General features: G+C 36.2%; 1 protein-coding gene across 2 annotated transcripts in view; it reads left to right on the forward strand.

Annotated features, from left to right (window-relative positions):
- Nucleotides 1–14854, forward strand: part of LOC115878470 (amphiphysin) — a 168995-nt gene that overhangs the window by 110402 nt on the left and 43739 nt on the right. For both annotated transcript variants that reach the window (XM_030894987.1, XM_030894988.1), the window contains exon 2: nt 10701–10836. In XM_030894987.1, coding sequence (XP_030750847.1) covers nt 10701–10836 — 136 coding nt within the window. The remainder of the gene's footprint in view (nt 1–10700; nt 10837–14854) is intronic.

Genomic DNA, 14854 nt, shown 5'->3' on the forward strand with positions numbered 1-14854 from the left:
TTATCTTCAGAACGTTTCCCCAATGTCTCCGTTTAAGTGTTAATACAAAAACACTATTAAAAAACTAAAGACTTTACATGTATTGGCCAAATAAAGTAAGTGATTTTCTTTTTGCTCTCCTGAAAAGTAGCAAAAATCGAGATACGCCTTTTCGTCACAAAGCCGACGATATATTATATTGGACCCAGCCCTCCCCTGGTCGTGAATTTTTGGAATTGTCTCGGCATAACAAAAATTAATATATATCAATCAAATTAATACATATCAAAATATATATATACATAAAGTATCTTCTTCACCAGGTTGTCCTTTTGGAAGTGAAGCCATATACGTATTACTTTTTACAAATATACTCAGCCTAATCTCCAAAAAGTGAAGCCCAAACAGTGAAAGAACAATCAATCGGAGTTTGGCGCAATCGCAGTTCAATCCATATCCGGGTGAAATAGACTTATGCAGTTTTAATATGGAGCTGGGTTATGTTGTCTTTTTCTTACGGCACAGAAATTGCACACGGGGTTAAATAGGGAACCCTGAGTATATTTGTAAAAAGTAATACGTATATGAGTGAAGCAGGGTGGGGCATTTTTATTAAGAGCTTTTTTGAGTTATCAGTTTTCGTTTGTCCAATTTGTCTCTTAACACTCTCTCTTTTATTGTTACTGTTAGCATGAATTAATCTTTTAATCGAGTCACATTTTGGGATAATATGGGTAAGGATATCGCCAATCTAACGGCGGTATATACTATATCTCCCTAACGCTATATAAAAGGAATGTAAAGAAAAAAAATGGAATATAATTCATTCCACAACAAGATTATAAATTAATAGCAGTACCAAACAATACATTATTTCATGAAGGAGATTCACTGACAGTTAGTAGACGTAAAATATGGTTGGCGATTATGGGAAAATGTAACTTAATACACTGTTATGACATGTGTGCATTTAAGAAGCAGAAGCCGTTTTAATTTCAGTTCGGGTAAATAAAAAAACTTTTATGTTGTAACGAGGGGTGAAAAAACTAATTACCGCTTTTTTGTCTACATTATTAGCTCCTTTAACTATAAAAGAAGTTTGTTTAATAGAAATGGGAAAAAATATAAAATATAAATTAGTGGGATTGGATATTATAAGACCACAAAAGAGCAATATGTCAGGTTAATCTAAATTTGTATCTTATTACATTGTTCCTTTTTATATGTTCTATAAATACTCTGTAAAAATCTTGTGTTTAGAACAATCAAAAATTGCAAAATAACTAAAACTAGTATGTATTTATTTGTTTTAACTTGAAACTATCTAAAGCGTGGTACCCATTTATATTACAGGTATCTTGTAATAAATATCTTTATTACCTTCCATAGAAAAATTTGCATATAGCCTTATTTACCAATATACTTAACATAACTTTAATAATGACAAGCATCTATAGCCATTAAATGTTTGATGAATTGAATTTCAGATTAATGTTATTGGCTAGTGGATAATTTACATCAAATATTAATAATATAATACATTTGCATAAAACGTCGAAACAATTTTCGATTTCGTTTCTAACCTTACTTATAATAATAATTAAACTTTCATTTATCTCCTTTTGGGTACCATGCTGTATCAGAAGACAACTCCGAAAAACTCAACGTTCTCTCCTTAGAGACTAAAAGATGTAACAGGGGGAAATTTTGAGGGTCGGTTTGATGAAGTAAAAGGCGATAGTTTAAGTTCTTCGTGTATTTCTCTCTCTCTTTTGTAACTCTTTGCTATAATGGCTAGCACCAAGTTAATTCATATAAAATATAATAACTAATAAGATGTATGGTGAAATTTTAAACCACAGGCTGCCGCCGTTATTTGCAAAAGTTAAGCCTAAATGTAGAAATAAATTTACTTAAATCGAAGATATTTTTTATCCGCATACCAGATTTATTTAATAAAATGGGTATAAGCGGCGACATCTATAAGACGGGTGTTTGAACGCATTGAATGTTAATAAGGTTTACTACATTTACACTAAAATATTCCCATGTAGTCCAGCAATTTAACAACAAATAATCAATAACCTAATATATTTTGTTTCATCTGCCTCCCTGTGAACTGAGAGATCGAAGAACACACGAGGTTCACATAATTTATAAATTTTTTAAATTTCAAAAATATATCCTAAAACATTGGTCATATGTATTATTTTTGACGTATATATTACTAAATTAGAGATCCTATCCTTGGTAGAAAATAGCATAACAAAAAATAGAAGGCCCAAACCATAATTGGGCCCATTGTTGTATATTTTTGGCTGTACATATACAAGTGGGGGTGCAAGTTATCTCTATTAATTTCCTAATATAATGGTCCCATCTTAGATTTGTTCTTCTGGGTCTCTTAATTCCTTTTGGGTACCATGCTGTATCAGAAGACAACTCCGAAAAACTCAACGTTCTCTCCTTAGAGACTAAAAGACTTATCATTTAGTCCGAGACATGGTGTGAGACAAGGCTGTATAGTATCACCCATACTCTTCAACATCTATGGAGAGTACATAATGAGAAAGGTCTTACAGGGCTGGCGAGGCGGACTAACGATTGGTGGAAAAAAGATCACAAACCTTAGGTATGCCGATGACAACTTAATTCGAGCATGTTCTGAGGAAGAACTTGTTCAAATAATGAAAAGGTTTAGTAAGATCAATGCGGAACATGGCCTTATGCTCAAAAAAAGGAAAACGCAAGTCACGATAATAGATCGAAATCCTACTAACATCAGGGAGATTGATGGTTTTGAGGTGGTTGAAAAGTTCAATTATCTCGTATCCCTCATAACAAACAAGGGAGGCTGTGATGAGGAAATGAAACGCAGGCTAGCAATAGCTCGTAACTCGACTATGAAACTGACACGAATATGGAAAGACTCTGCAATATCCCAGCGCAACAAATTAAAATTAGAAAACACATGATCTTTTCTATCGCTACTTATGCATCTGAGACCTGGACTCTGAAAACTACAAACAGACGAAAAATAGATGCTTTCGAAATGTGAACCTTCAGAAGAATGCTGCGAATTTCATACACAGAACATCAGACCAACGTATCAATTCTAAGGCAAGAAAGTTAACACAAGACTTTCAACCAAAGTAACCTTAGGTACTTCGGACACATTTCGAGAAGAACAGATGAACTGGAAAAAAATCATAATCGAAGGGAAGATTAATGGCAAATGACCAAGCGGAAGATCTTCGACGCGCTGGGTGTACCAAACCAAAGAAATTATTGGTCACGGCCTGCAAGAGGCTTCTATAGCCGTTCAAGATAGAGAGGGATGGAGAACAACGATCCAAGCAATTGAGACATGATATCACCATACTCTTTTGAGAGTAAACGGACGAGAGAAGACCATTTTTGTTATGCATCTATGGTCCGTCCTTCCTGCTAGGTATCCTGCCTATTGCCACTTGAGGGATTTTATTCTGTGAATCACATCTATTACCTGGATATTTTGTCGCATTCACTCTATTTTTTACGTATTTTCTTTATTATTTCCAGCATATTTCGTTCCATCGAGCACTATGTGACCTTCAGTTTCCTTATAATATCGGTTTTAAGTATCCAGGTTTCTCGTGCAAAGGTCGTGTTGTAAATGGAAATATTGGAAATTTCCAAACGTGTCTCGGAAATATTGGAAATATTGGGAATATTGGAAATATTTTTAAAAATACTTAAATCTTGTCATTAACGATTCGAACCCGATGTTTATTAATATATCTTTCATATTTTGTAACCCTATAAACATTAAACTTACTATAGAACAGTTTTACAAACATATAATATGGTGAATATATCGAGTTTGAGGATTCACCTACTTATTTGCAACCTAGCATTTCTACGGGGAAGGCCCGAGCTCGTAGGTCGTAGCGTAGGGGAATCCCTGATCGACATTCATTTTGCTCTAGAAGCATTTTGTGATATTAGAAGGGTAATTCAGAATAATCTTGCATTGTCCTCACTTGACGACAAAGAAAAATCCGAATTGTTGGAGTTTGTTGACAAAAGAGAAAAATTTGCTATTAAACCCATTCATTATGCTGCAGAATCACTAAATCCAAAATCACAAGGTTCTAAACTTGAAATATGAAACCCAAATTCTTTCTGCCATAGAATGCATACTTAATATATCAAAAAATAAACTCAATATAAAGGAGCAAGAAATAATAGATGAAATAGCAGATTACCGTTGTAGAAGTGGCAAATTATTTGGAAATAACTTCATATGGAAAAGTAGTTTTGATAAACCAGTCTCCTGGTGGAAAGAACTGTGTTCTTCATCTTCATTATCACAATTAGCTTCACGAATTTTGATGATGCCAGCATCTTCGGCTGCCACGGAACGCAGTTTTAGCGTTTATAATATTCGAATATTCATTCAAAAAAAAGAAACAGGCTTACTAATGATAGAGCCGCTAAGCTACTCTATGTATCTCACAATGAAAACTTGCTGAAGAAAATAGGAAACTGCAATAGATCAATTTTTATTTCCAATACTATTGAAGATTTTGAGGAAGTAGACTGGCAAGAAGATGTTATTGAGTGTGATGCTGATGACAGCGATGAAGATATGCCTCTTGCTCGACTAGTGTGTCAAAAATATTTTTTTTTGTACAAATTTAGCTTTAATTTGTTTTTTAATTTGAAGAATAACTCATTTTGTGTTTTACGATGTTTTGTTATGATTTTTATAAATAAATATTTCAGTTTTTCTTATTTTTTAAAATATTTCATATATTTCCAATAATTCCAAACATTTCCAATGTTTCAGGAAATATATTTCTGGAAATTTTCCATCACTATGCAGAGGTCATAAATAGTACCCATTGATCGAATGTTTTTTATTTTAGATAGAGTAGCATTCTAGATTTGGATATGATTCAGTTTCTTCCATATGGATTCCATGCTACCATAATTGTGTAAATCCTAAGCTATGTATTAGTTGTCCCAAATATAAACATTCTTCTAACATTAAAAGAATGTTAGAAGAACTGTCTTTTCTGTTTAATAGTTTGTTAGTTCGTTGTACAGTACTTTAGTTTTTGCTAAATTTATTTTCAGACCTACTTTATTGCTCGCTGTATTTAATTCGTTATTTTAAGTTTGTTGTTCGTTATTAAATTAAACCAAATAAAGACAATGGAAGTTTGCAGTTTTTTTATTATCAATACTGAATCAGATAGAACTAAGAACAATCTTCGGATTGTCATGGGGTTTTTAACAGGACACTGTCCCCTTAATAAGGGGTGCAAAGGGTAGTGAACAACGCCCACTGCATCAATGGAGGCGCTTCTGGACCTTCCGCCTCTTCACATAGTGATCCAGGCGGAGGCAAGAATGGGACTCTATCGACAACAAAGTGTCTTGTCACTGGGAAATAGGACAGAAACAGGACACTCAAAGATGGGAAATCCTATCGGGGGACCTCTACTCCAAATGAGATCGGACCAGATGACCCCTCTTTATCACTACCACAAACCATTCGAGGTGAACAAAATGGATCGAGGTATGTGGACAGATATAACATTCCTTCAGGATGGACTAACCTGGTATACAGACGGGTCCAAGACCGCTGAAGGAACAGGAGCTGGAGTATTTGGGGAAAGACCAAGGGTAAGTTTATCCTTTTCCTTGGGTAAACACTCAACCGTATTCCAGACAGAAATCTTCGCCATTCTACAATGTGCGAGAGAAAACAATAGAAGAGCTTATTCAGATAAGCTCATCAATATATGCTCAGACAGTCAGGCGGCACTTGGGGCGCTTATGAGCCCAAAGGTATCGTCGAGACTCGTCTGGGAATGCCTAGGTGAACTGGAAGCTCTGGCTCGACGGAACAGAATTAAATTATTCTGGGTGCCGGGCCACAGCGGCATCCAAGGCAACGAAAAAGCCGATGAGCTAGCTAGGCAAGGATCATCGGCATCTTATCTTGGTCCAGAGCCAGTACTGGGAATACCCAAATGTATGGCCCGTAGTGCATTAAATCTCTGAATCAGGGAAAAGCAGAATGTCCACTGGAGAAACACACAGGGGCACAGGCACAGCAAGGCTTTTATCCAAGGACCTAGCTCCAAAACCGCAAAAGAACTGCTAATGCTTAGCAGGAATAAATTGCGGATTACAACAGGCCTCTTGACAGGACATATGGCTATCAAGTGTTACCTGAACAAGCTCAATCTGTATCAAGGAAGTCTTTGCTGCAGACTCTGCGATAAAGATTCTGAAACAGCGGAGCACATAATATGTCACTACGAGGCTCTGGATCGCAAGCGACACTTTTTATTTGGGAAAGCTAGGCTAGAACCGGAGGAACTATGCTCCCATCCTATCAAGGACCTGCATAAGTTAGTGCAGGGCACAGGGATAGGAGAATGGGTGCAGATATAGAAAGGGGACAAGCACAATAGGACTCACAGGTCGCAGTGTTTCCGGCAGAGGACGGCCCCTTATTGTGGAAAAAAAGGGGTAGTGAAGCGATACATATAGCCTAGCTTACCGAAAAGTCAACCTCACCTTCACGTGGTGCGCCCTGTTTACACAAACGAGGGTCTGACGTCCGAGTATAGGCGGTATAACCTTATACAATCCTCAGACCTACCATCTTTCTGGGGAAGAGGAGTAGTGGAGTAGTAAACTACTCCTAGCCGGCCGAGAACGTAGCACAAGGAAACTATCGTCGCGGTCCTCACTGTGCCATAGTCATCCCGTGCTACAGTTGCAGCCAAAACTGTGCAGTTGCAGCCAAAACGTGTTGCAGCCAAAACAGTTAAACCTTTTCACGCAGCTAACACACATCAATGATGGAACATTCGAGTGGGACAAAATCATCATCCGGAGGTAAAATACCCCCTCAATCGGATCTCCGGGAGGGGGTGCCTACTCGAGCGTATCATCGGAGAAACAAAAAACATCAATGTTTCACGTTTGCGACGTGGAACGTCCGCACTCTACTGGACAAGATGAATTGAAATCGACCAGAGTAAGAACAGCACTGGTCTCACAGGAACTCCACCGATTAAATATAGATGTTGCCGCTCTAAGCGAAACCCGCTTTGCGGGTGAACGTAGTCTCACTGAGGAGCATTACATCTTCTTTTGGAAAGGTCACCCCGCAACACACTGGAGAATTCATGCCGTAGGCATTGCAATCAAAAACGAAATCGCCACCAAATTAACAGAAGTACTTATTGGTGTCTCCGAACGTCTTATGACCCTAAGGTACCCCATATCAGACAAATTTTACATCAACATCATTAGTGCCTACGCTCCCACCCTAGACGCTAAAATTGAGGATAAGGATAAATTTTACCAAGCCCTACAAAATGCTCTCCAACGAATTCCAAAACACGAACGAATCATTTTGCTAGGTGACTTTAATGCTCGTGTCGGTAGACAACAGGAAATATGGCCTAAGTTGCAACAGAGACACCTTAGACAACTCCATCATGTCTCAAACGTATCGGTCCTTGAAAAAGCTAACTGCGAGAGTATTGAAGTCATGGTCACAAAATCCCGCTTAAGATGGGCCGGTCACGTATGCAGAATGCAAGAAAACCGCATACCAAAATCTCTACTCTACGGTGAGCTTGTAGACGGTAAGAGGAGTGGACAACTCAAAAGTAGACGGGTGGACAACTCAAAATGTACAAGGACATTTTCCACGAAAACTTAAAGGGGATTAACATGCAGAATCAGTGGGAAGAAGCAGTTTACAATAGAACTCAATGGAGAAGAATTGTAAACTCAGTTAAGAGCGACAACCAAAAAGTAAAGAGGCAACAAAGCAATGAGATTTTTGAATGGAGTGCGGCAAATAACATCACGAATCGGGCTTTTCAGTCACAGAAAAGCTCATGAAAGAAAATGCCTTGCGTGACCATCTTTTGATGCGTGTCGAATACTCGTCAGCGAGTAATGGCAGTATGTATGTATGTATATGTCCCCTTAATATACACTTCAGCAGATTGAAGCTAAGAAACAACAGCGAATGCAGATTCTGTGCTGAAAATAGAGAAAAACCAGAGGTGTTCTAGTGTGCCGAAACTGATAGTGGAAGTGAAGAACTAACCTTTGTAAAACCGTCTCAGATACTGACTTAGGTCGTCGTTTCTAAGGTAACTTGATTGACCGTAACTTGGCCGTTTTTGTATTCAATCATGTGGTATTCAAGATTAATTAATGTGGCATTTTCATATCTACAATTGCGTTAAAAATGGTTTCATTTAATTACTTTTTCACCTTAATTATACCCCGAATGTAATAGATAAAGTTATTTAATTAGAATTTTCCCGTATTAAAGTCCCAAATACCTGTAAGTTCGTGACACCGCATAGGTCCGTAAAATGATTTTTACTCGAAAAAGACTAAAAGCATTCCTGGTGCGGCGGTCACACAGGTGTCGAAAACCGACATGAATATTCTATTTCATCTTAACCCAGCTCGTTTATTGGTCGGAACGGCATTATCTCGGTTCCAACTAACGGCAATACTAACTACTATTAATGGCGAGGCCTGTATCAAATAAACCGAAATTTATGCGTTTATTATGCCGGAGCTACATTCCCAGACGTCACTGCTGTTGAGACGAAATATTGAAATATTAATTCGGCTTTCTCGATAGATATACACGACGAAATATCTCGGAAATTACTAGAAATGGTTCAAGTTGCAAGTTGTTTGAAAAGTAATTAAAAGTAATGGTTTTAACATCGAAAAAGTTTCTGTTATGCTATGGTGTAAAGAGACTCAAATTGGCGGTAAAGTGTTACAGTTGTTTGTTCAAAATTCATTCAAGGCCACTCTTTCCGGGACCCCACCATGTTGAATTTACCTTATACAGGGTGGCCCATCGAAAACGTTCCGCAAGGCATAACGGCCAGGGAATTTTTTTTTCAAAAAATCCAAAAACACGTCAATTTTGTTTGTGAGGGGGACAACTTTTGCCCCAAAACTGATTGCAAAATCTTCAACCCTCTAAGCGGGGCTGTCATCCCCCAACTTTTTTCAAACGGGAAGGGGGGTCAAGTGGCGCAGCAATGAAAAGAGCTTTCTATTCTCTATATTTCCCCGCTTCGTTTTTGAAAATCGGTCGAGTCATTGAGAAAATATGAAGGATTGAAATTTGAAAAGTTTATTTAAACATTTATCGGAGTAAATGATAAGGATAAATTCCTTCGACCAATTTGCTGTTTTTTCTTATTATTTCTAGATGTTTACGCATTTTTTCACTTGCCACAAGGTTGAACGATCATATCAGGTGCGGTAGTTCCTAGATAGCTGTTCTGTGACTTGTGCATTGAAGTTCTTCTCAATATCGTTAAACTGACACAAAATAGAATTTCCAAAAATACCAGCCCACACGTTCAATTTCTGAGGGTTTTGTGTGTGCACCTCGTGAAAAGCCCTTTAGCCCAGTACCGACAGTTATGCCGATTAACTGCACCGTTTAAAAAGAAAGTACTCTCCTCCGAAAAACACATTAAATAGGAAATTATTTTCCTTCGCCACTCGTTCACTCATAGTTTCACAAAATTGCAAGCGACGATCAAAATCGTCTTCGTAGAGTTCATGTACCAACTGAATTTTCGGGTGGAACTTGTGTTTTTTTAATATCCTTCGGACACTTGTACGATTCCCGCCGGTCTCATTGACTAATTTTCTTGTACTCAGCGTACTATCCATGGCAACTTGGCCCAATACGAATACCTCCATAGCTTCATTTACTACAGGATTTTCCCTCTGCCTCTTTTTATTCATAACGGAACCAGTTTCGCGAAATTTTGCTACTAACTAGCGAACAATTTTGCCATAAAGGTGTTTGTCAGGATGGCATTCATTGAATATCTGCGCAACCCGATACATTCATTATTTTTAAAATAAAGTTCGATTATTTCCACTTTTTATGCAAGTGAGTACACCATAATTGTTAAAAAGTTTAACGATATTGAGAGGAACTTCAACGCACAAGTCACAGAACAGCTATCTAGCAACTACCGCACCTGATTGTTTGACCTTGTGGCAAGTGAAAAAAATGCGTAAACATCTAGAAATAATAAGAAAAAACAGCAAAGTGGTCGAAGGAATTTAGTCTTATCATTTACTCTGATAAATGTTTGGTTTAGTTAGGTTAGGTTATCAAATTTCAATCCTACATATTTTCTCAATGACTCGGCCGATTTTCAAAAACGAAACGGAAAAGTATAGAGAATAGAAAGCCCTTTTCATTGCGGTACCACCTGACCCCCTTCCCATTTGAAAAAAATGGGGGATGACACCCCCACCTAGAAGGTTGAAGATTTTGCAATCATTTTTGGGGCAAAAGTTGTCCCCCTCACAAACAAAATTGACGTGTTTTTGAATTTTCTGAAAAAAAAATTACCCTGGCCGTTATGCCTTGCGGAACGTTTTCGATGGGCCACCCTGTATGTAGAAAATGTGTCCGAAACGGGTAGGCAACATAAAAATACAGAGTGAGAAAAAGTCCGATAAGGAACTTTCGCCAATCAGAACTTTTTTATTGTCTACTCTTAGCAGATAGTTTGTTTTTAATTATTCATTAATAATTACACACTAAAAATGATTGAAACTGTGCATTTTGTATTTGAATCAATTTGCATTAATTTGTATAGCATTGTTATAATTTAGAATTTTTGTTGCAGATATTACAAAATTTGGGGAAAGTAGACAGAACGGCAGACGAGATCTTCGACGAACATTTACAGAATTTCACCAGACAACAGAACGCAGCCAACAGACTACAGAAAGAATTCAGCAATTATATTAGGTGTATAAGAGGTAAGCTTTCTTTTATTAATTCAGACTTTTGTCAAATTGTCAGTATTCTTTTTGTAATGGCATGATCTACACAGCAGGTAGGCTATGATGAACTTTAGTCAGTTTTATCGCCAGTCTACATGTGCCAGTGCGTTGATCCATATGCTGGCGCACGTACTGGCCAAAGAATTGGTAATCTGTCCACACGTTGTCCATTTTCGTGTTTTCCTGGATATCTTGCTTATGAGTAGAGATACAAAGATGCGGTTTTCACATTACTGCTCTTTTTTATGAACTAAAGATGCTACACACAGATTTGTCCTAGCCTCATTAGTTCAAAGATTTTCCTTCATTTAAGTAACAACAATCGGGGTTTCTAACAGGACGTTGTCTCCTCAACGAAAACCTCAGTAGATTGAACTGAAATACAGGGTGAATTTGAATTCTTCATATTTTTCGACCTCGTTTGTATCTTTGTTATCTTATAACGTATAGCTTTTTACGTAGAATCCAGTGGCGTAACTAGTTTTTCGTTGGGAGCTGTCGTTTTCGAAATATGACTCAAACATATATGTTTTTTTTAATGAAACCCCTGTATATTACTTTTTTATTTTACTTGCATTATTATGAGCTTGCTAAAAATTATAATAATCTTTATATTTAGCTTCAACAATATGGTAAAAAATGCATATAATAGTTTAATAAAATATTTTGATTTTACTTTATTTTATTTAACTAGATTTTTTTGCTTTTTATTGTATTATCTTAATAAACAGCACTGAAAATGAACATGTATTTCGTTGCCTTTAGATAATACACTGTCAATCAAAGCTATTATGCCCAATAATTTTACAAACAGAACTAGCGTGATATAGCCAATAATCAAAATTTGACATTGTATAAATTATTCTATTTTTTAAACGGTTTTATTTAGCTCGACCCGTACGGTATTTATTTATTTGTTTGTTTATTTGGGTCAAAATTAGAAATTGAAATTTAAGTACCTTCCTGTTGTCAGATTGATCTGAAATTTGGTACACACCTTTAGTTCCGATGAAAATACAATATAGTAATATCAATAACATTGTAAATCTAAGATGGCCGCCGGTACAAAATGGCGGCTTTTATATTTTTCCACAACCCCCTCAATATGGGTATCAAATGAAAGGGCTACACTAGTAGAACACTGTGATTATGACAAAATTTAAAATCCAAGATGGACGTCGTTACAAAATGGCGTATTAGGTGAGGGCATGAGTAGTCGTGTCCAGAACAGTTGTGTCCAAGATTGTGTGACGTTAGAAGGACAGATAAAAAAAATAGGTGATGAATTTGTGAAAATGTTGCGGTCCAACATTGACGTTACAAAAGGATTGGTAAATGGTGCTATAGGCCACATTACAGAAATTGTTTGGCCTCAGTTCCGTCGAACCCAAATGTACAAAACAGATGTACCATCAGTTTGGATTGACTTTGGCAGAGACGGCATACACGTTATACACCCGAAAGCCATACAGTTTCCAGCAAAATTCAATTATGGTACGGCTGAAAGAAGGATGTTACCCTTAATTTTGTCATGGGCATCCACCGTCCATAAAATGCAGGGCAGCACAGTCGACCATGCAGTAGTGTATTTGGGCTCCAAATTGTTTGAGGAAGGGCAAGCATACGTGGTTCTAAGTCGAGTCAAGTCTCTGGAAGGGCTATGTATTGAGGAATTAGATTGTAATAAATTATCAGGTAAAAAAACCATGTAATAATGATGCACTAAATGAATTAAATAGAAGGAGGAATATTCGGTAGGCATTTGCGTTAAATACTAAAAACCAGAAAATAAAAAATCGGTAAAAAAACTTTTAAGTTAAACGGTTTTATCTTATGTGCACTGAAAACTAGAAAATAATAATAACAATTAGGTATTTTGAACTTCTAGTTCAGAAATATTTTAGTACTAGGCAGAATAGCTTTTAGGCATATTAGACTAAAATAAAAACGTGGGGCTCCTCTGAAATCCTACCTATGGCAAAACATATCTTTATACTTTGGTAGATCATGAGCTCGGCGTTCGCTGGAGAAGCCGCCACGGCTGGTTATTGATTGTCAAAATCTCCAGTTACGATTATAGTAAGTCGATGCAATCCACACTTAGTATAGAAGAAAGTATTACAGCAATAGTTAATGGGCCCCACGTTTTTATTTTAGTCTAATATGCCTAAAAGCTATATTCTGCCTAGTACTAAAACATTTCTGAATTAGAAGTTCAAAATACCTAATTGTTATTATTATTTTCAAGTTTTCAGTGCACATAAGATAAAACCGTTTAACTTAAAAGTTTTTTTACCGATTTTTTATTTGATTGTCTAATTTAAACCGGCCTTACTATTATAAAGATAAATAATGCATTTTTTCGCCTTATTTAAGAAAACTCGATGTGTTAGAAGATAACTAGATACGAGGGGAGTTGACAAGTGCAATAATATCAATTTCGTCCTGTATTTCAGAAAGTAAAAGGGTTAGGATAAATATGTGTTTAGCATCTTTAGTGTCATAAAAAATTAATTAAAATTATAGTAATGTGAAAACCGCATCTTTATACCTCTACTCATAAGCGAGAAACCCTGTAAAACACACGAAAATGAGATACCCTGTATACTGGAGGATTCTTGCACATCAATGTTTTAATTTGTAATATTTTCGATATTGTGGCATATTCGGATACACCGGAAGTTGACAGCAGCTTTGTAATCTGCAATAGATTTGTTGCCCATTTTTTTTACATTTTATTTTTGTAACACAACAGAAAATGTATTTGTTTGTAATAAAAATAGAAATATTCGTGATTGTAATGATGAGATTAAGACATGAGTATTTCAATGTAAAGATATATATTTTAACACGGAAATGTTTTAATTCAGCTTCATGTTTATTTGATTTACTGTAAATGAGCAGAATGAGGTGTTAGTTTCTCTATACATAAACGACATCAAATGGAACGATATCGTATAGCGTTATTGAAAGAATCAAATAGGTTTAACGTATTGTTTATACCTGATTTACTGTTTAATTCATTTAAAATAATTTATCTACTTGAATTGGAGAAATTAATCTTTTTTTGTAGTTAAACTGTCATTGACAACAATCAAAGAAGTGCAATTTTATACAAAATGATGAGTTAGATGACGTTGACATTGAATTTTTACACAAGATAGAAACATTCTTGTTTTACGACAAAACTGCGACAAATTTAATACATTTCTGCGACATTTTTGCCTCATTTTTGTTTTGTTTCAAAATTCGGAGGCTTTTCAATGTCCCGTCTCGAGTCGGTAAAGATCAAAGTGTCTATGTTTTGTTCGTATATTTTACGACAAGTTGTCGGCACAGTATGGATGGCGTGTGCTGCCAATAGTGGAAGACCAGTGAAATCACACATGGTTAATAAAACTCATTCGCAACAACTAAACTTTTGTCCTTGCGGTGTGGACAATGAGGAAAATGCATGTTTTTAAATAATGGTTTTAAAAAATAGTTCATATAATTACAAATTGAACAAAAAAAAATCGTTGATATCGGTTAAGAAATGGCTCTAATATAAAATAATTAAATATTGTTAATTTAAATGGCCGGGCAAACGCTCTCTACCGCGCCTTGCCGCTGTGACGTCACCCGCCGTTCTTCTGGTTGAGTGGAGCCAGACGCGTGTTTATTTTACACAGTTTGCTTTTAAACGCTGTTGAATCCGAGTCGAAATTTTAGTTATTTGGGGTAATTAATACATAATTAGTAATTAGTGATATTTATAAATAGTAATGGATGAGCGAAAACAGAAAAAAATGGTCCAAGGCCATGAGAAGAGATGAAAAGAAAACCGTTAAATTATCCTCTATTTTTACGATTTATTGTTGTGAAGATCATTTTGATATAAGTTCATATATTTATGTATATTGTCTTACATAAGTATATGAAATTTGAATGTACAGGGTTATTCATTATATTTTGACACCCACATATAGCTTTAACTGCAAGTTTTAGAAGAAAA

This window comes from Sitophilus oryzae, unplaced genomic scaffold (genome assembly GCF_002938485.1).
Source record: "Sitophilus oryzae breed Bouriz unplaced genomic scaffold, Soryzae_2.0 scaffold_1512_pilon_pilon, whole genome shotgun sequence".
Classification (NCBI taxonomy): domain Eukaryota; kingdom Metazoa; phylum Arthropoda; class Insecta; order Coleoptera; family Curculionidae; genus Sitophilus; species Sitophilus oryzae.